We start from the raw sequence: 23,808 nt of genomic DNA, 5'->3' as shown, positions 1-23,808 counted from the left end.
TGTTTTTGTTTTTGATGTGAAATAATATACCACTGCTAATGTCCACTAAATGTTTCTTTCTTATTCTTTGTAAAATATTAAGAACAATTTAAGTAATTTCGTTTAATGTTCATTCTAAAAAGCACATAGAATTTTAAAAATATATACATTTTAAAATAATCATTAAAACTATTTTGTACATTACATTATTTATGCCAATTCAAGTACTCTCAAAGCTCTAAATGTTTTCATTTTATCAGATTTTTGTTTGTGATTCTCTATATTAGATTTATATAATTGAAAATTAATTGTTTTTAATTAATATTTCATAACAAATGCAATGGTTAAGAATTGCATTGTTTATTTTATTTATTCATTTTTCTAGGGCTAGCCAAGTAAAGCAGCGGGAATGGATAAGTAACAACGAAATCTCTAAGTGGCTGTGATCAATTAAAACACCACTGAAATAGGACCAGTCAGAGAACTGCATCATTTCTTAATGCAATTAACAATTTTTTGGCTTCTGGTTAATGTGTATGTGTGTGTCTTTATATATATAAAATACACATACACACCCATACACATATAAACATCATTATTTATTTCTTCCAAAATGCAATGTACATACTTTATACATTTCCCAAAGATACATTTTTCTTCTGCATTTTTGATTTATTTAAATAGCTCCCCTTTTCTCAAGCCAATAAAATAGGAAATGTGCTCATGAGTGAGGGCCAAGAAGTCCATCTGTGTCTGTTCATCTCTGTGAGCTATCAGCTCTTTAATTGCTCAAAATATTTTTTCATCTCAAGTTTGACTATCTGCTTCACTAAATAGACCGTTCCAACTAATGCTACCAGTACATCATTTTCTTTTCTAAATCCCAGATGATCTTACTTTAAAGAAACAAAACTGTCTTCTACCTTTATCATCCAAAAATTTCCCACTAACTCTGAAACCCTCTTAGTTCATGGTAAATGCAATTAAATTATTCATTATTGCCCCTTTTAGTAGAGATTTCCTGGGAATCATCATAATAGTCATGTTTATCAAAAGTAATTTTCTAATGTGGGGTATTTCAATAGAATCTTTCAAAATATTTGTCATCAAAGTCTATACTACATTGATGACAGGGCCAAGGAATTAATCATTTTTATTAGTAATGCTTTAGTCCCTGTGTGATACCTGGTAGCTAATTAATAATTGTTATTCAATATACAAGTTTTTTTACTTTAAGTTTTGTTTTACAATTCAAACATAACAACACCACTTTTTGAAGATAATAATTTTTATACCATATTTGAAAACTCTGTATCTAGTCCTATCATGCCCAAAATATGTGACTTCCAGTAAGTCTTTCAACTACTCAATGCCTCAATTTTATTATATATATAAATAAAGTAAAAAGCACTTTGTCATCTCAGAAGAATTTTATAATGCTGAGAATAAGATTTTTTAAAATTTGCTTTAAATTGCCTGCATCCGTTAATTTTCTATGAACATTGTATTCTTATTTCTATTGATATGATTCCACTCATCGCTGTCTTTTCATAGTAATACTCTTACCTGAATATCACACTCACTTTTTAAAGACAATATGCTTTGCAAATTTTTAAGTGAATGATATAAATTTAATAAATAGTCTGTATTATTTTTCGTAATTATTTACTGTTTCCCCTCCCCTAAGTCCTATCATCTATTTTCTCCTCCTCTGACATTGCCAGTGGTCACACTGACTTATAGTTCCTGAAATGTACACATGAATGTAACATACTAAAGGCAATATAACACATAAAATGGTCAGAGTTTTCTAACATAGAACTACAACAAACAACATTTTGGAAAACACAATGAATGTGAAAAAGTGGATAAATCTTGCGAAAAACAAACACACAAACAAACAAAAAAACCCAAATAACAACTATCAATGATTGGAGTTAGGAAGAAGAGAAAGAAGAGCAGAAATCCAGGATGTGCACATTCCGTCCTACACAGAAGATGAAAAGGGAAGAAGAAGAAAAGGGAAGGGAAGGGAAGAAACCTCAAATGGAAACAGTGAACGGACGCCCATTAGCTTAGAATCTATGTACGGGCTTAACATATAAAAGGGACAAAGTGAAAAACTAAAGTCATCTTTAAGATACCCCATAGCATGTTGCTTCATTCCATGGACCCAATAAAGATTAAAAACGTTTTAAGAATTTCTAGGGGAAGAGAATTAAAAAAAAAATCAAAATGTAAGAACCTAATGTCTAACATATCATTAAATATTATTAAGAAACAGATTCCTTATGAAAGTTAAAAAACATAATGTAAGCTGAGTATTAAAGTTCTGCAGGTTAAAGACTTAATGCTTTGAGATTTGCTTGTAATCGTGAAAGTGTTCTGTCATCAGGTGGCTAAATTTTGCCTTCATGCTGGTGTACGACTTGCTGTTAACCCTTCTGATTCCACTCGCATGATTAAATATGAGCCTTTGTCAGGTCTCTGTAGTTCTTCAGATTTTAGTTTCTTCATTTACAGCGTTAGACTCCAAGGATTATATGTTAAACATTTTTTTTATCAGACAGTATTGTAGAAGTCCGTAGAATGTTATTTTATGTGAAATAGTATGTGCATCTTTATTATTTTCAAACATAATAATTCACTTTTCCTAAATGTCTTTAGGAATTTATATGATGCTTAAAGACCATTCCTATTATTCCACTAATTTTTTTAGGATACAACAGTATATGTTTACTTTATACTGGAGAGAGGGAAGAGAGTGAGGGGAAGAGATGAGGAAGGAGTGAGAGAAGGGAAGATTGGGGCGGGGAGAGAGAAAAGCGGAAAGAACCCCAGGGCATCCCACAGAAAGAAAGGGAAATCCCCCTATCCACAGATGGAATTTGGTCTGTTCAAAAGTCTTGCAAGAGTTTAAGACTTTGCATTGAACAATAACGAAGTTATGTCCTTCTGCTTTACTTACATATTGTATATGTGATTTACATTCCTTAACATTTTATATAGTTGCCACACTTATTTATAACTCAAATTTTAAAATATATCCAGGTGATATCCTGAATTATATTCAGAAATGTCATTATCTTTACACTGCAAATCTCTGGTAATCTGTTGCTCATCATTTTTAAGACTTTAGTCACATTATTGCTTTGTTCATTGTGCTTTGTGCCTTTGTCCATAAACTGATAACTATGCAATAAATGTTTGGGCTTTTTAAAATAATAAATTTGAAAAAAGCAACCAAAATAAATTTGTTGTTTGCTGTGTTACTACATCCTAGTATGGACTAATATTTACTATGTCAGAAAATCAGATCTCAAGTAGGTAACAGGTGGGTAATAGAAGCAGAAATTCCGAGTGGATTTGCTGTTTGCTGTAGTCTGGCATATGGTTTTTAGACGCATTCCAGACAAACACATCATTAGGATGACGTGTTCTATAAGTGATGGTCAACACTGAAATGTCAAAGTTCTTTCTAACTTCTCGAGCCTGCTTTGCACATTTCATGCTTTTGTTGGAATTCCTCATCCTTTAAGTCTTTTAGACTGCTTCCTCGGATGGACCAATTCATTACTATCCGGTGCCTTGCCATGCACATTTGTCTTTTCCAGTATTTAAATTTTAAATCCCTCTATTAAGACTGAACACACATTAAGTTTGCATTTCTCCACATTTCTTAATCAGACTGGGCACTCAAAAATTTGAGAGGAAATGATTATTTTTAAGTCTCTGGAGTTCATGGTCTTTATCCTATGGTTAAACACACACATACACACACACTCATGCATGATAGCTTGCTTTATGGTGAAAATTCAGGAGTTAAAGGGTGTGGGAAAGCCTTTCCTGCAAAAATGCTTAAAAATAACTGGGTTGAAAATGAAAAGGAAAATTGTAGCTTCTTGCAACAAATTGAAGTTTTGAAATAATTTGTCTTATTATGTAATGAGTTCTAAATATGTTTTAATATTGGAATTTTAAAAATCTAAATTATTTTAGTTGCTTTATTTTATAATAAAAAAATCACTTTCATCATCTGGAATATTTGTCCACAAAACTTTCATTGCCATATGTAATACTTTTTCATTTTATCAAACTTGATATTAAAAGTTTCCACCTTTTTATTTCTGGAATAATTTTGGTACACTGACTGCCAAAATTAATTTTTTTTTCCATTCCCAAACTCAAATATTTATCAGAAATTATGAAGGGGAAAGTAATAAAAATAATTTTGCACACTGTGATTTTTGCTCTAACACTTGTTAAAAAGATTATGAATAAATGGATGGAAACAGATACATGATAGATAAATGATGTATTAATGTTACAAACCCCCAATGAGTTTATACAATCTCAATCTGGGTCTAAATTAAAATAGGCTTAATATATATTATTTTATGATGACAAACTAATAATACACATTCATTAATTTTAAGAAACAAACAACACTTAGTCAAATTATAAAATTTTTTCTTATTTATGAAAATAATTCTTATCTACAAAGGTTTTCCCTAACAACATATTTTATTTGAACTAATCTAAGACCTAAGCCATCATAAAGTTACCACTGAATATTTGGTGGTAAATATTCATTAGAAAATATTCTTTTCTAATTAGCTGTAAATGAGATTGTATAAGAGGAATCATAGGAATGCTAACAAAAGATTGACTTGAGGGCAGGCCTTGTAGGGTAGATGGCATACTCTTGATAACTGCATTCATTTTAAGATGAGTTATTCAAAATTGCTATCTGTCCAACCTGCTCAAAGTGAGCAAACCGGAAGCATGCAGATAAAAATTGCTACTTATCCCTAGACATGTCATTTTAACATCAGTATCATCTAGTTTTAGACACTCTAGTCTCATGGGTGCTGGCTGGCTTTGCTACTCTTCTTCTGGCTTTTTGCAGCATATGTAATCCAGAGAAGTAGAACATTAATAATTATCATTTATGTTGCCTTAATAGTAAGTGAGTTTTAAAGCACAATGACTTCCTTTCAGTCCTGTTTATAGATTTTGTTGTACACTAAACAAATAAGACTCTAACCGAAAAGTTCAGAACCTTAAAAATATGTGGCTTCATATTGTGGACCAAACTAAAATCCAGAGAATTCATCTACCTCAAGTAGTGATCAGCTATAAAAGAGATAACTAATTTCATTTTTGGAATAAACACAAAATAAATTGGTCCTTGTAAAATATTTCCTCTCATAGCGCAGAAGGGAATAATAATAAAACTAAAATTTATGCTTGCTCCCAGATGATAATTCATAGTATAAAAAGAGCTTATGCACTAGTTTTGGGGGGTTTATTTCCAACTTTCTAATTACTTTATAAATTATTTTACATCTAAGAAAATATTTTCCTAACTAGTCAGTGGTAACTTTCTGATAATTTAGTAACAAAGCTTGATTTTCTATCCAAGGTTACCAATAACTAATAATGGGTCATGTTAAGATCAGATGTTTTTTAAGTGAATTAAATGTTTTCCATTCTAAAATTAAACTTTAATTTACACACTCAGTGTATATACTTTTAGAAAAGAAGTATTAAAAACTGAAGCAATTAGATTAAGATAGTTCTTAAAAACTTTGAAGTGTTAAGTAACTTACACATAGCACTAAGTCATGAATTGTCATTTAAATAAATGAGATAGAATCTTATGTTTCCATGTACATCAGCAAAATGAGCCTTGACAATAATTCCATGAAAAATCAGGAGCATGGAAGCTTAGTCTTGTTATAAGTGACTTAATCTGTATGGAATATGCGTAATGAAGACAAAAAATTGAAATGAACTTATATATTAAAGTAATGTTTCCCACCTTTGATTCAGAAGAAGATTAAGCAATTTGTTATTGATAGAGAAATATAATAAGAGCTAATAGATTAACAGACAACGTTGGGACAAAGCTGAGTTTGCTTATGTTTAAGTTTCCTGAATCTTATTTCTTTATTGCAAGACTTTTCAGAGCCTTTAATTTGTTAATAGTGAATATCCAAGAGGAGCTTTTAGTACAAAGTTATCCTGACCTTATTTAATTAGAGATCTTTTTTCTTCTAGATAGAGCTTGGTATCTGATGTATTGTAAAAGCTGTCCTAAGATATACTAAAATATGTTTATATTGTATAAACATCATGGAGGGTACCAAAAAATTGTTTTTTCCTCCATATTTAAGGCTTTAGAAAAGTTGGAGGAGACACTGATGTATTTGAATATCTCACATAAAAAATCAGTTATTTTCTACATCATAAAAAATTATATTTTGATAGCACCATTTAAGGTACTAGAGTAATAATTTGCTTCTTATACATAAAACTAGTTTGATAAGTTCGTATCTCAAGAACATAAGCAGACTCAGAGATAAAATTACAATAGGCCTCTAAAATCTGAAATATTGGCACTTGCTTTATATGCAGGGTAGCCAAAAAGTTCGTCTGCACTTTTAAATCACGTGAACACTATTTTAAATTGCACACAAATTTTATGGCCACCCTGTATATATATTTTTAAAGTTTCATTAGTTCATTTTAAAAAAAACTATGGCTTAAAATAATGAACAAGAAGAGAGTTGCCAGGCTGTTTAGAGACAAGAATGCTCTAACAACTGACAAGAAAGAAACAGAACTTGGGAAATGGACATGTGAAGTAAAAAATTAGGGATGATTGCATATGTGGTGAAACATTACTTCACAATTCAATAAATCCCAGTGGCAGCCACCACCAATAACATACCAAATGACATCATTTTTCTTGCTTACAAGAGAACTTGCGTGGCATCACACCCAGATAAAACAAAGGTGCTTCTTCAGCCTCTCTTGAAGTTAGGGATGTCCAAATCATCTAAATAATTCTGATCAATAAGACAGATAGAGAGGAAGCATTTCCTTTCAGAGTAAAAGGGTAATGATTTGGTCTTTTTGCTCTTTTCTCCTGGCTTGAGTTACAGAAACAAGGATACCTTGGATGGCAGAGACGTTTTGCAACCACGGGATTAAAGTCTCACTCGTAAGAATTGGATAGCAGGTGCCAGGTTCCTTGATATTATCTTTCAACAGCTGTTTCAATTTGTCCTAATTGAAGCCCAGGAAAACATCCATCCCCTATGGATGTTAGCAACTGTTTTGTCAAGTTTTCCATTACTCGGAAGGGAGCCTATTCCTGCTGGTGTAGGCTCTGAGCCAATTACTGGATTCTCAGAGGACACTAACTCACGTTTATAATATTGTTACTAAATTTTCAATTAACAATTGTAAGCACAAAAGGCTCCATCATGATTAAACATTTTCTATGTAAAGAGTTAAATTTTCCTAGTGTAGTGATTTAAAAACTCAGTAATTCAGAAAATATCGATATTCACAATGACTCATTTCCAGAGACGATCATATTGCTAAGTTTTCCTGGTGTAGTAATAAGTGTGTGATTTATTTAAAAATGTGATGCTAATTGTTTAGATAATAGATTCTGTTTGGGAACAAGAAGATGAATTGGCATTTAAGTTTAGAATAACGTCTGAGGTTTGATGTGTTTTAGTTAACAACTCCACCCTTCACCTTTGCGTTCAAGGCTCTACATTCTTCCCATTATCTTCCACACGCCCTTCTTCATGCATTCCGTACAGCTACCTATAAACACCTTGCACCTAGACTATCTGCCTTCATTTTTATAATCTGCTCTTCTCTTCTCTTGAACCTTATTATGTAGTGGAGCCTGCTTATCCTGACTTGTAAGAAACAGTTTCCCCTCCATCTTGCCAGCCCATAATTCAGTAACACTACATTGGTAGCTTGATATTAACCATAGTGAGAATATTGAAACCATGGAAATTAGCAAGTGCTACAAATCAGAGCCTCTCTCCCTGCCCTATCCAGTTATTGAATGATTGCCAACACATTGATGAATAACACATGTTATTTATGATAAATTTTTATGCCAATTGTATATATTATTCTTTATTTACCTTCACATTATTTAACTGGTAGTTTTAACACCATGAAGTCACCAGATCTACACAGTGAAGTACAGGGATTATCGGTGCGTGAATATTTTAATAATATGTTATAGAACATATTATCTAGTAGCTTTCAATGGATTGAAAGGGCTTAATGAAATGACAATGGTCAGCTCCACTGATTTGTAATGTATTAATGAAAACAAATATAAATAAATGATGGTTAATTTTTTTAGACATATAATCTAAAAGAAAAATAACTACGATTTAGGCTACAAATGAATAACTAAAAAGCATAAATAATGAGCTTCTTCAAATTGTATGACTTCTTTCTGCCTCTCATTTAAAATTTAAACTTGAAGTACGAAATTAGCTTCATGAATAAGATAGTGACAAATTCTTATAACCTACTCTTACCCTGAGAAATATTATTTGATTAAATAAATTCATAATGGCAACCTGTAATTTACTTAAATTAATTAATCTGAAATTTTCTTATCATTATGAGATTATTACACTATGGGATTATTATGGTATTAAAGATAACTATTTATAGATCATTTTAAAATTTTTGGAGTAAAGCTATAATATTGGTTGTCATAAAATTTAGGCAATTTTACAAATGTCAAAGTAAAAGAAAAACGCAATTCTACAGTCAGACCTGAAATCTATTTTTAAAAATTATATAATGGCTATTTTGTAGTCCCAGTAGATGGCTACCAATACCATTTTTTTCTGAACATCCAATTATCCAATAAAATTGCATTAAGAGTGGCTTTAAATTGAGAATAATAAAGAAAATGGCTCACATATCCGTGTTGCAAAGAAAACGTAAGTTTGTCCTATAAATTCTTACCAGCATATATATTTGCAATTGAAGTGCGAAACATTAAAAGTAGTTATATTAAAAAAAATTCCCAGGATAATTAACATTTGAAAAAATTTTCTCTTAAAATTAAAAGTCAGAAGCAAATGTTTCGTTTGCAGTATACACTTGCTAAGCATTTGAAAAGCACTTAAGTTCAGAATTAAAAGGCTTAAGGAAGACTGTAATCATTCCAGTCAGAAGGCCATCTGTTTATGAATAGCAAAAAATGGAACATACTAGGCTTTTATTTAAAAAGGAAACACTCAATAAGTAAATAATGTTATCAGCAAGAATTTGAAATTAGCATTAGAAGGGCAGCATTTGATTTTCTAAACTTTAAATTGACTTAACTAATATGGGATAACATGGATTATAGCAAACGTCAGCTACCATAACCATTCAAGACATATAATTTTTTAAATTAGAAATATTACCTATAAAATTTATTTTAAAACATATTTCAGAAAGCTTAATAACTTTGGGGCTACATTTCCAATTTAAAAAGTTAGAAATGTCTTTTGAAAATAGGGACATGCTATTATTATCTCAAACAAATAAATAAAATATTTAAAAATTCTATGTATAAACAGTATATGGAATTTAGTACCTAAAACAACTGACGTATCATTCATTAATTTTATTTTCAAGTGAAGTATCCAAATTAAGAACTGTCAAAATAAATATGTTTTAAGTTCTTGACAGGCGGAAGATTGAACACATTATTTGTTATATCTTCCTCATTTAAAAATAAATTGAAGGCTTCCTTGAAAATGGAGGTAGTAAAATAAACAGTTGAAATTGGCATACATTTCCCTGAGTGTGAATCTCCTTTTGGCATCTCCAGCTACAAGTGAAAGTATTACTATTTCCAAGTTGTTTTTTTTTAATTCATTTCATTAATACCAGTTTCCAAAACATATCTTCAGTCTAGTGAATTGCTGAACTTATATTGAAATACACCTCCCAGCACCCCCATTCTCCATACCAATAATAGTAAGGGAAGTAGGGAAACACTTACCTAATTTTATTATGTTAAAATATAATATTCAGGTGCATATTCTGAACCAACTTAGATGACAGTTGTAGCCCTATTCTGTTTATAATGTTTATCATGCCAGTAACATTCCAAGCCTAATATTTCACCTTTGCTTCAAATATCAAGTCCATCCACTTAATAGGAACATTTATTGTAAATTCATTCACTTCATTTTATCATCTCAGGTGTAATCAGGAGCACAAGATAATGGGAATGTTTTAAAATAATTAATTTAGTATTATACATTTTTCACAAAAAAGCATGAAACTATGTTATATCTAAGCTGGGAAAATGGAAAATCACCCTTTATATAAGTTAGAAAGTATTAGAACTAAATCTATTTCATCCAGTACATTACATAAAATAGAAAGAATCACTATGGTTTTTAAGCTTCAGATGTGTAAAAGACTTCATTGACAAGTTTTTGTTGTTGTTCAAAAGGAATGTCTCACATTCTATTAATTTCTGGACTTCCAAAATAAAATCAACAAATTTCTAACAGAGATAATTTTATTCATAGGGTTGCCTATTATGTAAAAATTAACTGGAAACATTTAAAACTATAGGTATTACAGATCGGTAGAAGAGTTTGTGGTGGTAATTTTTTTTTACTAATTCTATTTATATACAAATTAGATCCAATCAAGCTCTTTCTGTCCAAGTATATTGAAATTCCTTGCTATTTAAAGAATCATGAATATTTCCTTACAGAAAAATATTTCTCCCTTTCTAAATATACATTCCCAACAGGATTGATATGAAAACAGTTTAACTTGAATGATGTAATTATGTAATGGAATGTAAAAAAATTATAGTAATTAAGGTGTTGTGACATGCTCTAATGAATGAAGTTACACTGGTTGATGATACTATATCTCCTACTCATTAATTATTTGGATAGAGTGCATATTTTACTTATTATGAAAAAATAAAGTCATATATTAACAGTAAAATTTCATCTATACATTTTCACATCTATGAATTATTTTAAAAAATCTTAACAATACCAATATCATCTGAGTCTCCAGAAAAATTCACAATGTACTTCTATTCATCTAATATATTTCAGGGAAAAAGAGTTAGCATTCCTAAAGAATATGTCTGAAAGCAAATCTGCATTTATCTCCTGTCTTGATGCTCACCTCTTTGGAAATAATATCTAAGGCTTTTCATTTGCTGACTAAAGAGAAAGACACACTTTTTAATTAAGCAATTTTTCAAGGAATTATCTCTTGCAGAAAGTAATATACTGTTATCATGTGGTAAAAAAAAATTGAAAGCATTTAAAAAAATAAAAAAATAGTCATTATTTTTTAAATTATCTCTTGCAGAAAGTAATATACTGTTATCATGTGGTAAAAAAAAATTGAAAGCATTTAAAAAAATAAAAAAAATATAGTCATATATTTTTTAAATGATTTTAGAGAGAATTAGTAGAAGGTAAATTTAAGATGATAATCAAAAAGGACCAAGTGATACAAGTTCCTTTTCTAAATATCTTTTGTGCTTTCTTCTAAATTTGTTTCTTTTCTTTCCCTCCCCTAATAAATTCCAGTTAGGAATTATAACAACAATGGCATTAAACAAAGAGAAAACAACTCTAATCTCACGTGTGGTGGGGAGGGGCTTGGAAGCTGCTGTATATTCATTCCTTGAATCAAATCATAAAAAAACATAGTTGCCTGAATTAATATCTCTCTAGTTTTCAAATATGACCTGTCTGTTACTGACGTGCCATATGTATATTAGTTTTCTTTCTTTTCTCTCTTAATAGTTTCCCTCACCTCACCCACCACTTCAGTACCAACTATGTAGGGAAACACCTATCTGAAGGAACTCTCACAACAAAGGATTTATACCAAAAGGACAACTTTATCCAAGCAAAAATGTTACTAATGTAAGTGTCATGTTTGCCATTAAAATAAATTAACCTATTTCTCTACATTTCTCAAGACAATTGCTTTTTCTGAGCATAGTATTCTTGTACAGTACAAAGCCATGGAGAAAGGGAAAAAAAGAAAAATCTAGTGAATATTTCTTTATTTCCTCATTATCTTTCTTTCAATGGTTCCTGCACAGAAGCCAGTATATCCAGGTGAATGTTCATATAAAAACTTTGGTCCCTCTTGACTAGACACTGAAGATGAAACCAGTCCAGAGAGAACACCATCCAAGAAAAACAGAGCCAGGGACTTTCCTGGGTAATTTCAGACTAAGAAAATCTTTCTTAGGTTTACTGAGAAATCTCCCCACCCCAAAGTCTAAGGAGACTATTTTTCCAGTGGTTGTATAAATGGAAAGGTGGTTTTGTTTTGAGAATTACCACAGACAAACCAAGCTGGTGAGATGGTTCCTCACAAGCAATTCCTATGGAAAATGTGATTATCTAGAAACCACAAAACATGAAAAAATAAGTGACTGACTTGGTGAGGAATGCTTGGGTCTCCTTATCTGATCTGTTAACAGACACTTCAAATAATTTTTTTAATGGTCTAAAGCAAGAAAAAAGAAAAGGAGTAGAAAGAATACGGTGCCTGTGGCTCAAAGGAGTAGGGCACTGGTCCCATATACTGGAGGTGGCGGGTTCAAACACGGTCCTGGCAAAAAAATGCCAAAAAAAAAAAAAAAAAAAAAAAAAGAATACATAAAAACTGAGAAACAAGAGACAAGCCATTGATGGTACTGGTCTTGTCCTATGAGCTTCTCAACTTGAATTAGCTCATGTAAAATGTGTAACACTTTGGTGGAAATGCCACAGAAGCTATTATATTCTACAAATATTAAAAAAAATATTAATTTTTCAGGGATTCTGCTTCTTATCAGGAGATAGGTGTCCATCTGTCACACATGTGTGAGTATAAAACATACTCTGTAAAGTACTCATTAAGAACAAAGGTGCCATGTTGGGTAGAAACTATATAATTTAATAAGCATTAAACTTCAACTTTTTAACATTCTTAAATTCCTTCTCTCTCTCTCTCTTTTTTAAAAATTCTTTAAATTGTAGAGATAAGGCCAATGCTATTTTGCCCAGGGTGGTCTCAAACCTGGCATTAAGTAATTCTCCTGCCTCAGCCTCCCAAAGTGCTGATGATTATAGGATTATAGGCATGACCCACTATAACTAGCTGTTGAGTTTCTTAATGTCTCTCTAACATTGTAACTTGTTATAATGAGTTTCTGTGATGTACTGAGCTAAACATTATGGAACTTCTAAATGGAAACAAATCATCATAGGATGACCATAGATCTCAAAAAGTTCATTGGCCAAATATTTATCCAGTGGACACTCTTACAATGACTAGAGAGAGAGAGGGGCAGTGTTTTGCTTCCAAGAGCCTTTGAATTCAATTTTGGTGATGAAGGCAAGGAAAGACTTAGAAGTAAATAATTTATCCCTAGACTTTGAGAAATAAAAATGGGTTGTCAAACTTTTGCTCTTGCATTTATAGTTATATGACCTAACAATCAAGAAAAAAAGCATTGCATGGGAAAAATAATTTGAAGAAAGATGTAGAAACTTCTAAAAGATACTCAAACATAGTTATCCTCAAAAGAAAATGTCAACAAGTATTTGATAACAGAAAATTGCAGGAAAAGTGCATTAATTTTTATTTTTCTTTGTCTTATTCAATTTTTTCTCAAACCTTTAGTCTTGTAAATGTTTAGCATAATTATAAAAAGGAGACTTGGAAAATACCTTACTTTATCTTCTGATGATTAGTCCTAAACAGATAATTTCAGTCAAGATCTCTACTGCTTTAATTATCCAGACATCAAATTTACCATAACTGAAGGGAAGTCATTTGTTCAACTTAGCTTCAATGGTTTGATTCCACTAATGACACAAACTATGTATTTGGGGGGGGTTGATGACTCCATAAATATTTTGCACATGAACATTATTGAAACCACTAAAAATAAAGAGGTATATCATTTAAAAAAGATTTACCAAGTAACAATTGAGAAAAAAAATCTTTAAGGCAGAAGTAGTCTCATCTCCTGTGGAAACCTTTTAGTCATTAGTTTGAAAGCATATTTAATTTTAATCAAAGTCGGTATTTGGGTCCCTAATTCGTATATTTGTTGATATATAATCAGTTTTAACAATCATTCGCAGACATGACAGGCATATCAGCAGAACAGAACTTACTTAAAATCAAATTTTCAATAAATTGTATGAAAATTGCTTAAAACGGGAAGGCAAAAAATAGGCTTCCCTATAATTTAATTCCATTAAAAAGTATGATATTTTTAAAAAATTAAAATATGTATAAAATTATATTAAGAAAAGGTAAAATTGAAATGATTTTTTCAGTAAGAAACCATTGGCAAGTTGGTGGCAAGGGCACATAACAAAATTGGCATTTCATTTTAATGTGACAACGGTCTTTTTGACAGCAGATTAGTTTAACATTGAACATCCCACCAAAACAGTTATCCAATTTTAAGTCCATAATAATTCATTGTTGCCCTTCACTGTACATTAAATGTCACCCATCATTTTGACAGCACTAAAGCTGTTACACACTAGTGAGGAGTTAAGATCAAAGCTGTTAATGCAAGCACTTTGGATATGGTTTTCTAAAGTGAGTTAAACCACTGAAAACACTTTTTTTAAAGAAAATCTTTACCTCTGAGCTCCAAGAGAAAAACATAATATTTCTTAAAGTAAAAAGCCTCCCAGTTAAGACGGTAGTGTTGTCATCTTGTGACCACAGACCATGTTAGACCAAAACAGATGTCAAGACTATCTGGTGGTCACTGAAATAACAAACCATGAAACAGATTCTAAGGAGACCATCCCCGGCTGCCTAATCCACAAGTACAATAGGTAATGTCCTATGAATCTAAAATTCATGCGAGGCAAGTAAACACAAAACACACAAGACATTACTCTTATGTATTCTTTTTTTTTTTTTTTTTTTGCAGTTTTTGGCCGGGGCTGGGTTTGAACCTCCACCTCCAGCATATGGGGCCAGCGTCCTACTCCTTTGCGCCACAGGCACCACCCTATTCTTATATATTCTTTATGACTTAGAAAAATGACTGATATGTATTTCACACACTGAGAACTCTTTGCTTTTCTAACCAAAAAGTCCAGATTAGTTTAATATCGCTCAGCTTCCTTTACACTTTTTCTGTAGTTGACCACATTTCTCCCATTTAAGTAGCCTAAGAAATTTTTGTATAATAATATATAATATTGTTATTGTAAAATTCAGTACAATATTATTTTTTCTTCTTTAAAGTTTATTTGCATTTAATTTTAAGATACCAATATCAGTATAAAATCTGCAGTATTTGTATAAGCTTAGTGAACAATTATCAAGGTGACATCAATCCTGTTGGAGGAAAATTTCTTCCCCATTATTACCTACTTTTAGGTTGGGTCCTCAGTTATTCATCTCTGTACACCAAACTGTGAAAACTCCTAGAACCAGAGTTACACACTGAATCTCAGAACAGCTCCATTGTCTTGGAGCTGTTACGGTTAAAGGGAAAAAAATTGCTAATATATATGAGAATTTAAATCAACTTGTTTTATAAATAGTATGTTTTGTATCAATAGTATCACTTAACTAAAGAAATATTTGAAGCAAGGTGAAAAATATATCTTATTATCAATATAAGGGGTGGCTTCCCTAGACAGATTTTTTCATATGACTGCTATTTCCATAATAATATACCTAAGTCATAGAACAAGAGACAGAAAGAAAAGAGAAAAGATTCAGGGATAAATCTAATTTAAGCTCATTCTGGACAAGATTTCTTCCTATCAGCCAAAAGCTATTGCTAGAATACTTGGGATAAGGTCATTCTATGTCTAGAACACACTATCCCAGGTACATCTTTGCTCTTAAATAAGAGTTCTCAATAATTTACATAAGCATGCTGGTTATGTGTATGCTATAAATAATAATACAACTGATAGCAAAAAAACCCCCATATAAAACCATACCTATACAAAAAAAACTATATGTCTCATTCTTAATATTAAATATATTTAAAATGTTTTGTTAAATATTCCTAGATGTTTTTCTAATAATGATGAGGAAAAAATTTTTAAAGGCATTTCCAGAATTATCTAATTTTAAATCTGGTTTAAAAAACATAAATTATTTAATTAGATCTTCAGATCTTCTTTAGACCTTCTACTTAAACATAAATTATTCAATTAGATATTATTTTATTAGATCTTCCTTTATTATTATTATGATGGGGTAGATATTCAATGTACTTCCAATCTAGAATTCTAATGACAAATAACAATCTTCCAAATGCTCTATTTCTTTAATAGTTGTATGTTTCTCTCCAGTTAAATAAATATTAAAAGCTAATTTTAAAGAAAAGATAGTTAATATATGGTTTTCATAAAAAATGTTGGATAACTCAAATAGCTCTATACATTTACTCAAAAATAATTGATATTTATTGTCAGATATATGCACTGATTATAAGTTTATTAGTGAAAAGCCCATATGCAGTTGTGTATGTTCTTGAATTTAAGCATGTGGTCCAATTTATAGGACATTATATGTAGCCAATAGATGTGTTGAGTAAAATAACTGATAACAGGCAAAGAGATTTTTAATATTTTATGTTACCTGAATTAGCAGTCCTTACTAGAGGCTCAGAAAATATTTGAGTAATTGAGTGAGTGATTGATGGAATGATCAAAGTAGAAACAGAAACTAAATTGAGGGTGCATACAGTTTGGGAGCTAGAGAGCTTTAAAACAATAAAAGTAACAATAAAGAAAATAATCAGAAAATGACCAAAATGAAAGTAAAAATAATAATGATTAAACATTTTGTCAATACTTAAATCACTTATTATATTTCAGTTTTGAGATAAACTGTTTTCATTCTTAATTAGGGATTACGTAATTCCCTAAAATTCAATATGGTATAATTTCCAATAGTTAATAAACATAATTTATGTTAATTGAAGCAATAGTTATTTTAGACCTTTGTTTCTATGATTTTCATTGAAGATGAAACATATTTTTAAGAACATGATTTGCCTTTCTTTTCTCCAAAATTATTATGGAGATAGAGAATAGAAAGATACATCATTTTTACTGGGACAGCAACAATAATGCCAATGGTTCCTCAGAGATCTTTATATGATGTGAGACATAATTTGTACTGATAGGTAAAATCTAAATACTAAATGCAGCATTAAATAAATGTACTTTAAATTCTAACAAATAATTGTGATTCTATTTAAATTAGAAAGAAAATTAAGTTCTACAATTGAAACTTGAACATTTTGTCTGCCTTGTTACAGGTAGCAAGAGGTCAATACGATGTCAGTGTAGGCTTTATTTACACAAATTCATTTCAGTTTGGATTTTCACATTAAAATTTAAATTGTATTCAAAGATTTTTCATTTAATATCAGTTTTCAGATTTTGTTTTTTTAAATTTGGAGATATTTTTAAACAAGATTATTTTAATATTGAAAATGGAACAAAACATTCTGAGAAAATATGTAAAATATTTATTCTCATCTATGTGTACACTTAATTTTTAAGTATCAAACAGTTTTCATATTGTTTAATAGGAAGCTGAAATAAGACCATTTTCAAATCTACTCATTTAATATGTAATAACAAAATATAACATTTTAAAATTTAAAGGCACTAAAATATATTATGATGGCTGCTGATGTTATGTTCTCAAATAAGATGATGTGGGTGCATATTTTGTGTGTAAAATCAATACTAGTTGCCATAATTATACAGATACCATCTATGATGATTTACCAAGGTTAGAGTTACAGAGATACTTGAAAAGTTAGATGAGTTGCATACACATCCCATATGCCTCTATCTGCAAATGTATGTTTTAAGCTGAAAAAGAATCCACATGTTTCAATTAACTTTAAAAAGATTTCTAACATAAATCTGAGATAAACCAAGGGTTTGTGCTCAAGCTCTTCAGGAAACTTAGATACATGGCAGCACAATTAATTCTCACGTGGCGGCCTCAGACTTGTTTCACAACCCTTTCCTCTTGACTATTTACATCTTTCCTGGGAACTTTTGTTAATTTGATTAAGAAGAAATAGGTGTACATGCAAACATCAAGGAAGGCTTCAAAGTATAGAAAAGCCTTCCTTCCAAGTGGCTTGTGCTCATGGAAGAGCTTTCTAGCCACTGAATGACCCTTGAACCTGTCTCTTCAAACCCATATAATAAAATAGGTGGCTGCATTGGCCACTATATATATATATATATATAGAATTGGACCAAAGATGGTCAGAAATGAGAAGGCTATTTAATGTACAGTATATAAAAAAGTTGGAGCTAAAAGTTACGAACTTTGCCCTCCAAATTCTTATTCTGGCAGGGAGAACCTCAAATGTCAGATAAAATTTTTAGAACCTCTACCACACAGGTTCCAATGCTATTGATCCAATGGAGCAATGGAAAATAATTGCATCCTGGACTCAATCAAGTCTTAATATTGAGCCAATTTGGTAAGAAATGATAAATTTTTGTAATAATTTGATATAAATGTGTCAAAAATATCTATGTGTAAATATATAAAAATACACAAAATATCATGCTAAGTTTATAAATGATTTTATACCTTTTTTAAATAAACTAAACTTTTTTTTTTTTTTTTTTTTGCAGTTTTTGGCTGGGGCTGAGTTTGAACCCACCACTGCCAGCATATGGGACTGGTGCCCTTCTCCTTTGAGGCACAGGTACCACCGAGAACTAAACATTTTTTTCTAGCTAGGAAAAAAGGACATGACTTCATTGGGAAAAGAATTAGTTTAAGGAAGGACAAATATCCTTAAGGATAAATTGATCAAAGACTCTACATAGTGTGATTTTAAAGACAACTGCACATTTAATTTTGATTGTAGGGTGCAAAAACATACACATAATTATACATTGTAAGTATTTTTATTGACATTAAAATTATGTGTAGAATTATAATTCCTTTTGGATTCATAGCTATCTTTTGGATATCTAATAAAATACAAAATGAATAATGAATATATAATGAATATATAACTTGATTCAGTGTCATTAGAGAAACAACAGAGTTTTGAATCCTGAGCCACTACTCTAATCTCCTTAATAAAGGCAAAAGGAAAATATCTATTAGTTGAAAGTGTGACTGAGGTAAGAATAAAGGAAAGTTGAGCAAGCTAAGCATAAATGAAAATGATAAAAAATTTTCACCTCTAAGAATAAGAATTAAGTAGTAAAATCAACAGATTAAGGTGTATCAGACATTTTGAAGTCCATTAAAATAGTATAAAATGATGTCTATATTAGTTAAACATTTGATTTTCTGATCTTATGACTTGAAACATACTCTACGTGTCAATGATAATAAGGCACTTTTTGTAATGATATGTATTCTGTAAAAAAAAAAAATTTATAAAAAACCATAATAATCTTTGTGTGCATAGAATGTTCACTGTAAATTAGCCTTGGTTCCTTTTTTAAAAGTCTCTTTTTAAAATTTACTGCCTTGGTTTTTCTTATGGCTGAATTATCAATTGAAGTTAGCAAAACATGTTATTTTGATTTAGGTTGGATAGAAATCTTTAAAATGAGCCAATGATTCACTTAAGACAGTGACTTGGACTGCTTTTAGATTTTGAACAAGAAAACAGTAAATCCTACAACAGTAATAGCTTACTGACACAACCAGCATGCTTTCTGCCCAAAAGGGCAGCAGAACATTGTAAGAAGTGGACGTGACTTTAAAAGTTCATTATTCTCCAGCACCCCATGGTAAATAAAGAACAGAAAAAGTAAAATTGTGACTTTTGACAATTATTAGGTAGATAAAGGAGGTAACAATTGCCAAAAAAATCACAAAAGTGAGCATGTTACCTGGCTATGACAAAGAGCACACAACTGACACCCAAGTAAGCCAGCAGAATATACATCCAGATATCAGGGGAGAGAGGATTCAGGAAGGAGAAGACGCCTGGGTTTGTACCATTGGGCTTGCGGTACAAAATACTTATTCCAAGTGTCATAAAGGGCTTGGAAAAGTCGATGACCTTCTCTCGAACATAGGTAATAGCCAGTGGAGCAACGGCAAGGTCGGCTTTCTGTAGGGAAAAACATTAAAAAGAAAAAGAGAGAAGAAAAATATGTTTTAAGTCACAAGAGAAAAAAATCAGCAACTGAATTGAATAAAGCAAAACGTTACGCTTGAAAACTGCAGTAATGATTATACCAAACTTTAAAGCATCCTTCTACCCTGAAGTAGAGCATCTGATTTACTCTAGTCTTCATTTCCCTGTGCAGCACTTATCACATGGAGATACAGAGACAAAAATGAAAGGATGAAAAGAACTTTTGCACATTCAGTACACAAATCCAGCTACTAAGCCTCCTCATCATTGCTTTTATTTTAAACTTTAAAAATGTATTTGATGTCAGTTACAATTTTCAAAAAACATCCGTCAAATTCTAATGGTAAAAATCGCCACATATAATTGTTCATATAAAAATGAATAAATATTTCTTAGTTTTAAAACTACAGTTAAAAGGTTTTAGTCTTCAAACAGTTAAAATATTGTGCAAATCATCTGTTAATGTGATTCTGTTTACCTTCTCTGAGTTTTGTTTCTACTCCTCTAATTTGTTTTATATTATTTAATGAAAATCCTTGCAATCTTGCCTAAATCACATTAGGAAATGAGTTTTTCCATTTTCACAAAGTTGCTAATTTTCCACGGTAGCTTAAATATGTTAAATTACGAATGCTTTTCACTCATCATGGTCCAACCATCTGTCAGGGATGAACTTAAGCTCTAATATGTTGTAAGAAATTATTACAATATTTGAAAATGACAAAGGCATCTATGATGAGAAGCTATGTTGCTACATTCCTTTTATTATGCAAAAACTTAAAAACTTTCAGAGAACAAAGGAAAAAAACAATCACTGTAGCATGGCACTGGAAACACAGATAAATTCGTTGAGAATATTAATCTATGCATTTGTCTGTTGGTGGTTTATGGGAAAGAACTCAGATAATTAAAAGCAGTATCTTTGACAGCAGAGAGCAGCTATAGAGAAGGAAATACTAAAAACTAAGGCCAAAAAATTCTGTTAGGTCCCAGCAAAGGATGTTATCATATTCATAAATAAAGGAAAATATTAATTTAGCAATAGTAATTGCTAATATCCTTTACCTATTTGCTGTGCAGTAGGGGCTATGTTAAGAACTTTACAGGAATGATCACATTCCTCACAACCTCTACACAATCCCACTATTCCTTTTCAGATAAGTTATAAAGTATGTTTGTTGGTACACGGCTGATTGATACTGTTGTCATAGCTAAGCTCTAAGTTGTTGGAGTCTAGAGCTTTACCAAGTTATGCATCTCAGAAACCAGCAATCGAATCATAGAGGAGTTATTCATTCATTTATGCATTCATGAAAATGTTTGTCGGGAAGGAAAGGGAAGCACAGAAGCAAGAGCGGCAATGGAGAAATGAGTCTCTGAGAATTCAGAGGAACTGGTGCAGAGTTTACGAAAAGGAAATATTTTCCACAGGAAGACAGCACTTTCTCTAAGCAGGGAAAGAAGTAAAAAGGTTTGAAAAAATGAACAACTTGTTTAGAGTAAGAAAGTGGTAAGAAAGGCTCCATGTGAAAAATGAACACCATGAAGTCGTGGTTTGTCCCTGTTTGGGGGGTTTAAGAGACGGCACAATACGTCTGCGCATAAAATCCCTCTTTTCAGGCACATGAAAAGCAAAATTTTCATCACATAGAAAGCATATAAGTTAATAGGCTTTAAAGTAGTAAAAATTGATTTTTTAATTGACTGATATAATGGTACGTATTTACCACGTACAGTATGATGTTTTGAAGGCCAGGTACACTGTGAAATGACGGAATCTAGTGAATTAACATCTGCATTGTCTCACACAGTTACTTTTGTGGAGAGAACACTACATCTACTCTCTTCATATATGCAATCCAAAAAAGTTAATCTCATAGTTGTAGGGAGTGAATATGGTACCAGAAAGTTAGGGTGCTTAGAGCAGGGGAGAGAAGGTTGAGGAGATGGTGGTCAAAGGTTGTAAAATTTCAGTTAGATAAGAGGAATACGTTCAAGAGGTCTATTGCACAAAATGATGACTTTGAAAAATATTTTAAAATGCGCTACCATCAAAAGCTAGGAAATAATTCACATCGCATATATTAAAACAAAACCCACTACATTATTCCCTAAAAGTTGTTCCATAGTCAAATGGGAATAGGACTAATTAGACATACATAAAATTTCAAAATTTACTTAGCACTACCTAAAATAAAATTCTGGTCCTAATGTGAAAGAGAAAGGACAACAAAATTACATAGCAGTAGACTTTAAATTATAAAAGGAAACAAAAGATATAAATAGACACTTTTAAACATTGAGTAAAAATGTATAAACTGTGTTACTTTCATATAATACGATGTTATTTAGTTATAGTATAAAAAGACTGAGCTAAGTAACTGTTAAAAGACTTGGATGAATCTTAAATCCATATTGCGACACCACTCTGAAAAGGCTAATTTGAACTATATGACATCCAAGGAAGGGCAAAATGATAGAGATAGTAAAACCATCAGTGGTTGCCAATGTTCTGGATGGGAGAGGAAGTGATGAATAGATGGAATATAGCACATTTTTAGGGCAGCGACACTATTCTGTAGGATACTCCAATGGTAGACACACGACGTTCTATGTTTATTAAGTCTCAAATTGTTCAACACAGAACCTTAATGTAAACGATGGACATTAGCTAATAACATAAGTGTCTAAAATAGTTCATCAACTAAGAAAAATGTAGTACACTCAGACGTTGTCAATCACAGGGGAAACTGTTGTGTGGAGAAAAGAGAAAGTCGCTATGGAAACTCCACTTTATGCACAATTTTTATGTAAAAATGAATCCTATTTTTGTAAACAGCAACAACTTGTTTTCATCACATTTTTCATGGTTTAAGGTGATTGCTACTATTAATAGTAAAGCACACAAAATTTATCTAACATCAATTGTCAAAACTCAGCAGCATTTGATTGCAAACCAAATATATTTTTAAAACCATTAGAAAAATAAGACCTCAGGGCTATCTTGCATAGGAAGATGAACATTTATTCATACCCAGCAGTATTTTCTATGAATGAGATACAATTTCATTATGCAAGTCTCTTAATAATATAATACATTATAATCTAATCAAAATGTTGGTACATTAAAAGCAGTTAATACTAGTAATCGTATTGTCTCACTAAATATCGTGTTATTAAAAACCAAGCAGTTAGAGAAAAAAATCCCGATGGTAAAATTGAATAGTTCATGAACTTTTATCTCTGTACACAGAGTCTAATATTATCTGATTTAACAAAAACAGATTTAGTAATTGATTTCTTGTTTTAAATAATACAAAATAATCTTGCATTAGAAAAAGCCAATGGCAACTCAGTGCCTATAGCTCAGCGGCGAGGGCACCAGCCACATTCACTGGAGCTGGCAGGTTTGAATCCAGCCAGGCCTGCCAAACAACAATGACAACTACAACCAAAAAATAGCCAGGTGTTGTAGTGGGTGCCTGTAGTCCCAGCTACTTGGGAGATTGAGGCAAGAGAATCACTTAAGCCTGAGAGTTTGAGGTTGCTGTGAGCTGTGACGCCACAGCACTCTACCCGGGGGACAGCTTAAGTCTCTGTCTCAAAAAAAAAAAGAAAGAAAGAAAAAGCCAACAGACATTTAAAAAATCAATTTTAGCAAAAGAAAAAACAATTTTCTATTAATATATGTTACATGAATAGTTCAAAGTAAAAGGAGAGCTCCCTTCTACCTGACTGGGCTGGAGACAGCTTTATGAAATCCCTGTGTTCTTAGCCTGCAGAATGAGTCAGAAACATCAAATCCCTGAACTGGGAGGTGATAGCAGGAAGAATAAGGAGTATCATCGAGTATC

General features: G+C 31.3%; 1 protein-coding gene across 3 annotated transcripts in view; it reads right to left on the bottom strand.

The window, feature by feature from the left end:
* The window catches only part of GRIK2 (glutamate ionotropic receptor kainate type subunit 2), a 656,554-nt gene that overhangs the window by 155,294 nt on the left and 477,452 nt on the right, over positions 1–23,808 (bottom strand). The window contains exon 11 of one of the 3 annotated variants that reach the window (XM_023508415.1): positions 19,700–19,927. The exons of the other annotated variants lie outside the window; for them this stretch is intronic. Within the exon in view, the coding sequence (XP_023364183.1) occupies positions 19,700–19,927 (228 nt within the window). Of the gene's footprint in view, positions 1–19,699; positions 19,928–23,808 lie in introns of those variants that run through there. 3 annotated transcript variants of the gene reach the window in all.

Source organism: Otolemur garnettii, unplaced genomic scaffold, assembly GCF_000181295.1.
Source record: "Otolemur garnettii isolate 467f Iridium unplaced genomic scaffold, OtoGar3 scaffold00246, whole genome shotgun sequence".
Lineage (NCBI taxonomy): Eukaryota > Metazoa > Chordata > Mammalia > Primates > Galagidae > Otolemur > Otolemur garnettii.
This window is presented reverse-complemented; position numbering and strand designations above follow the sequence as displayed.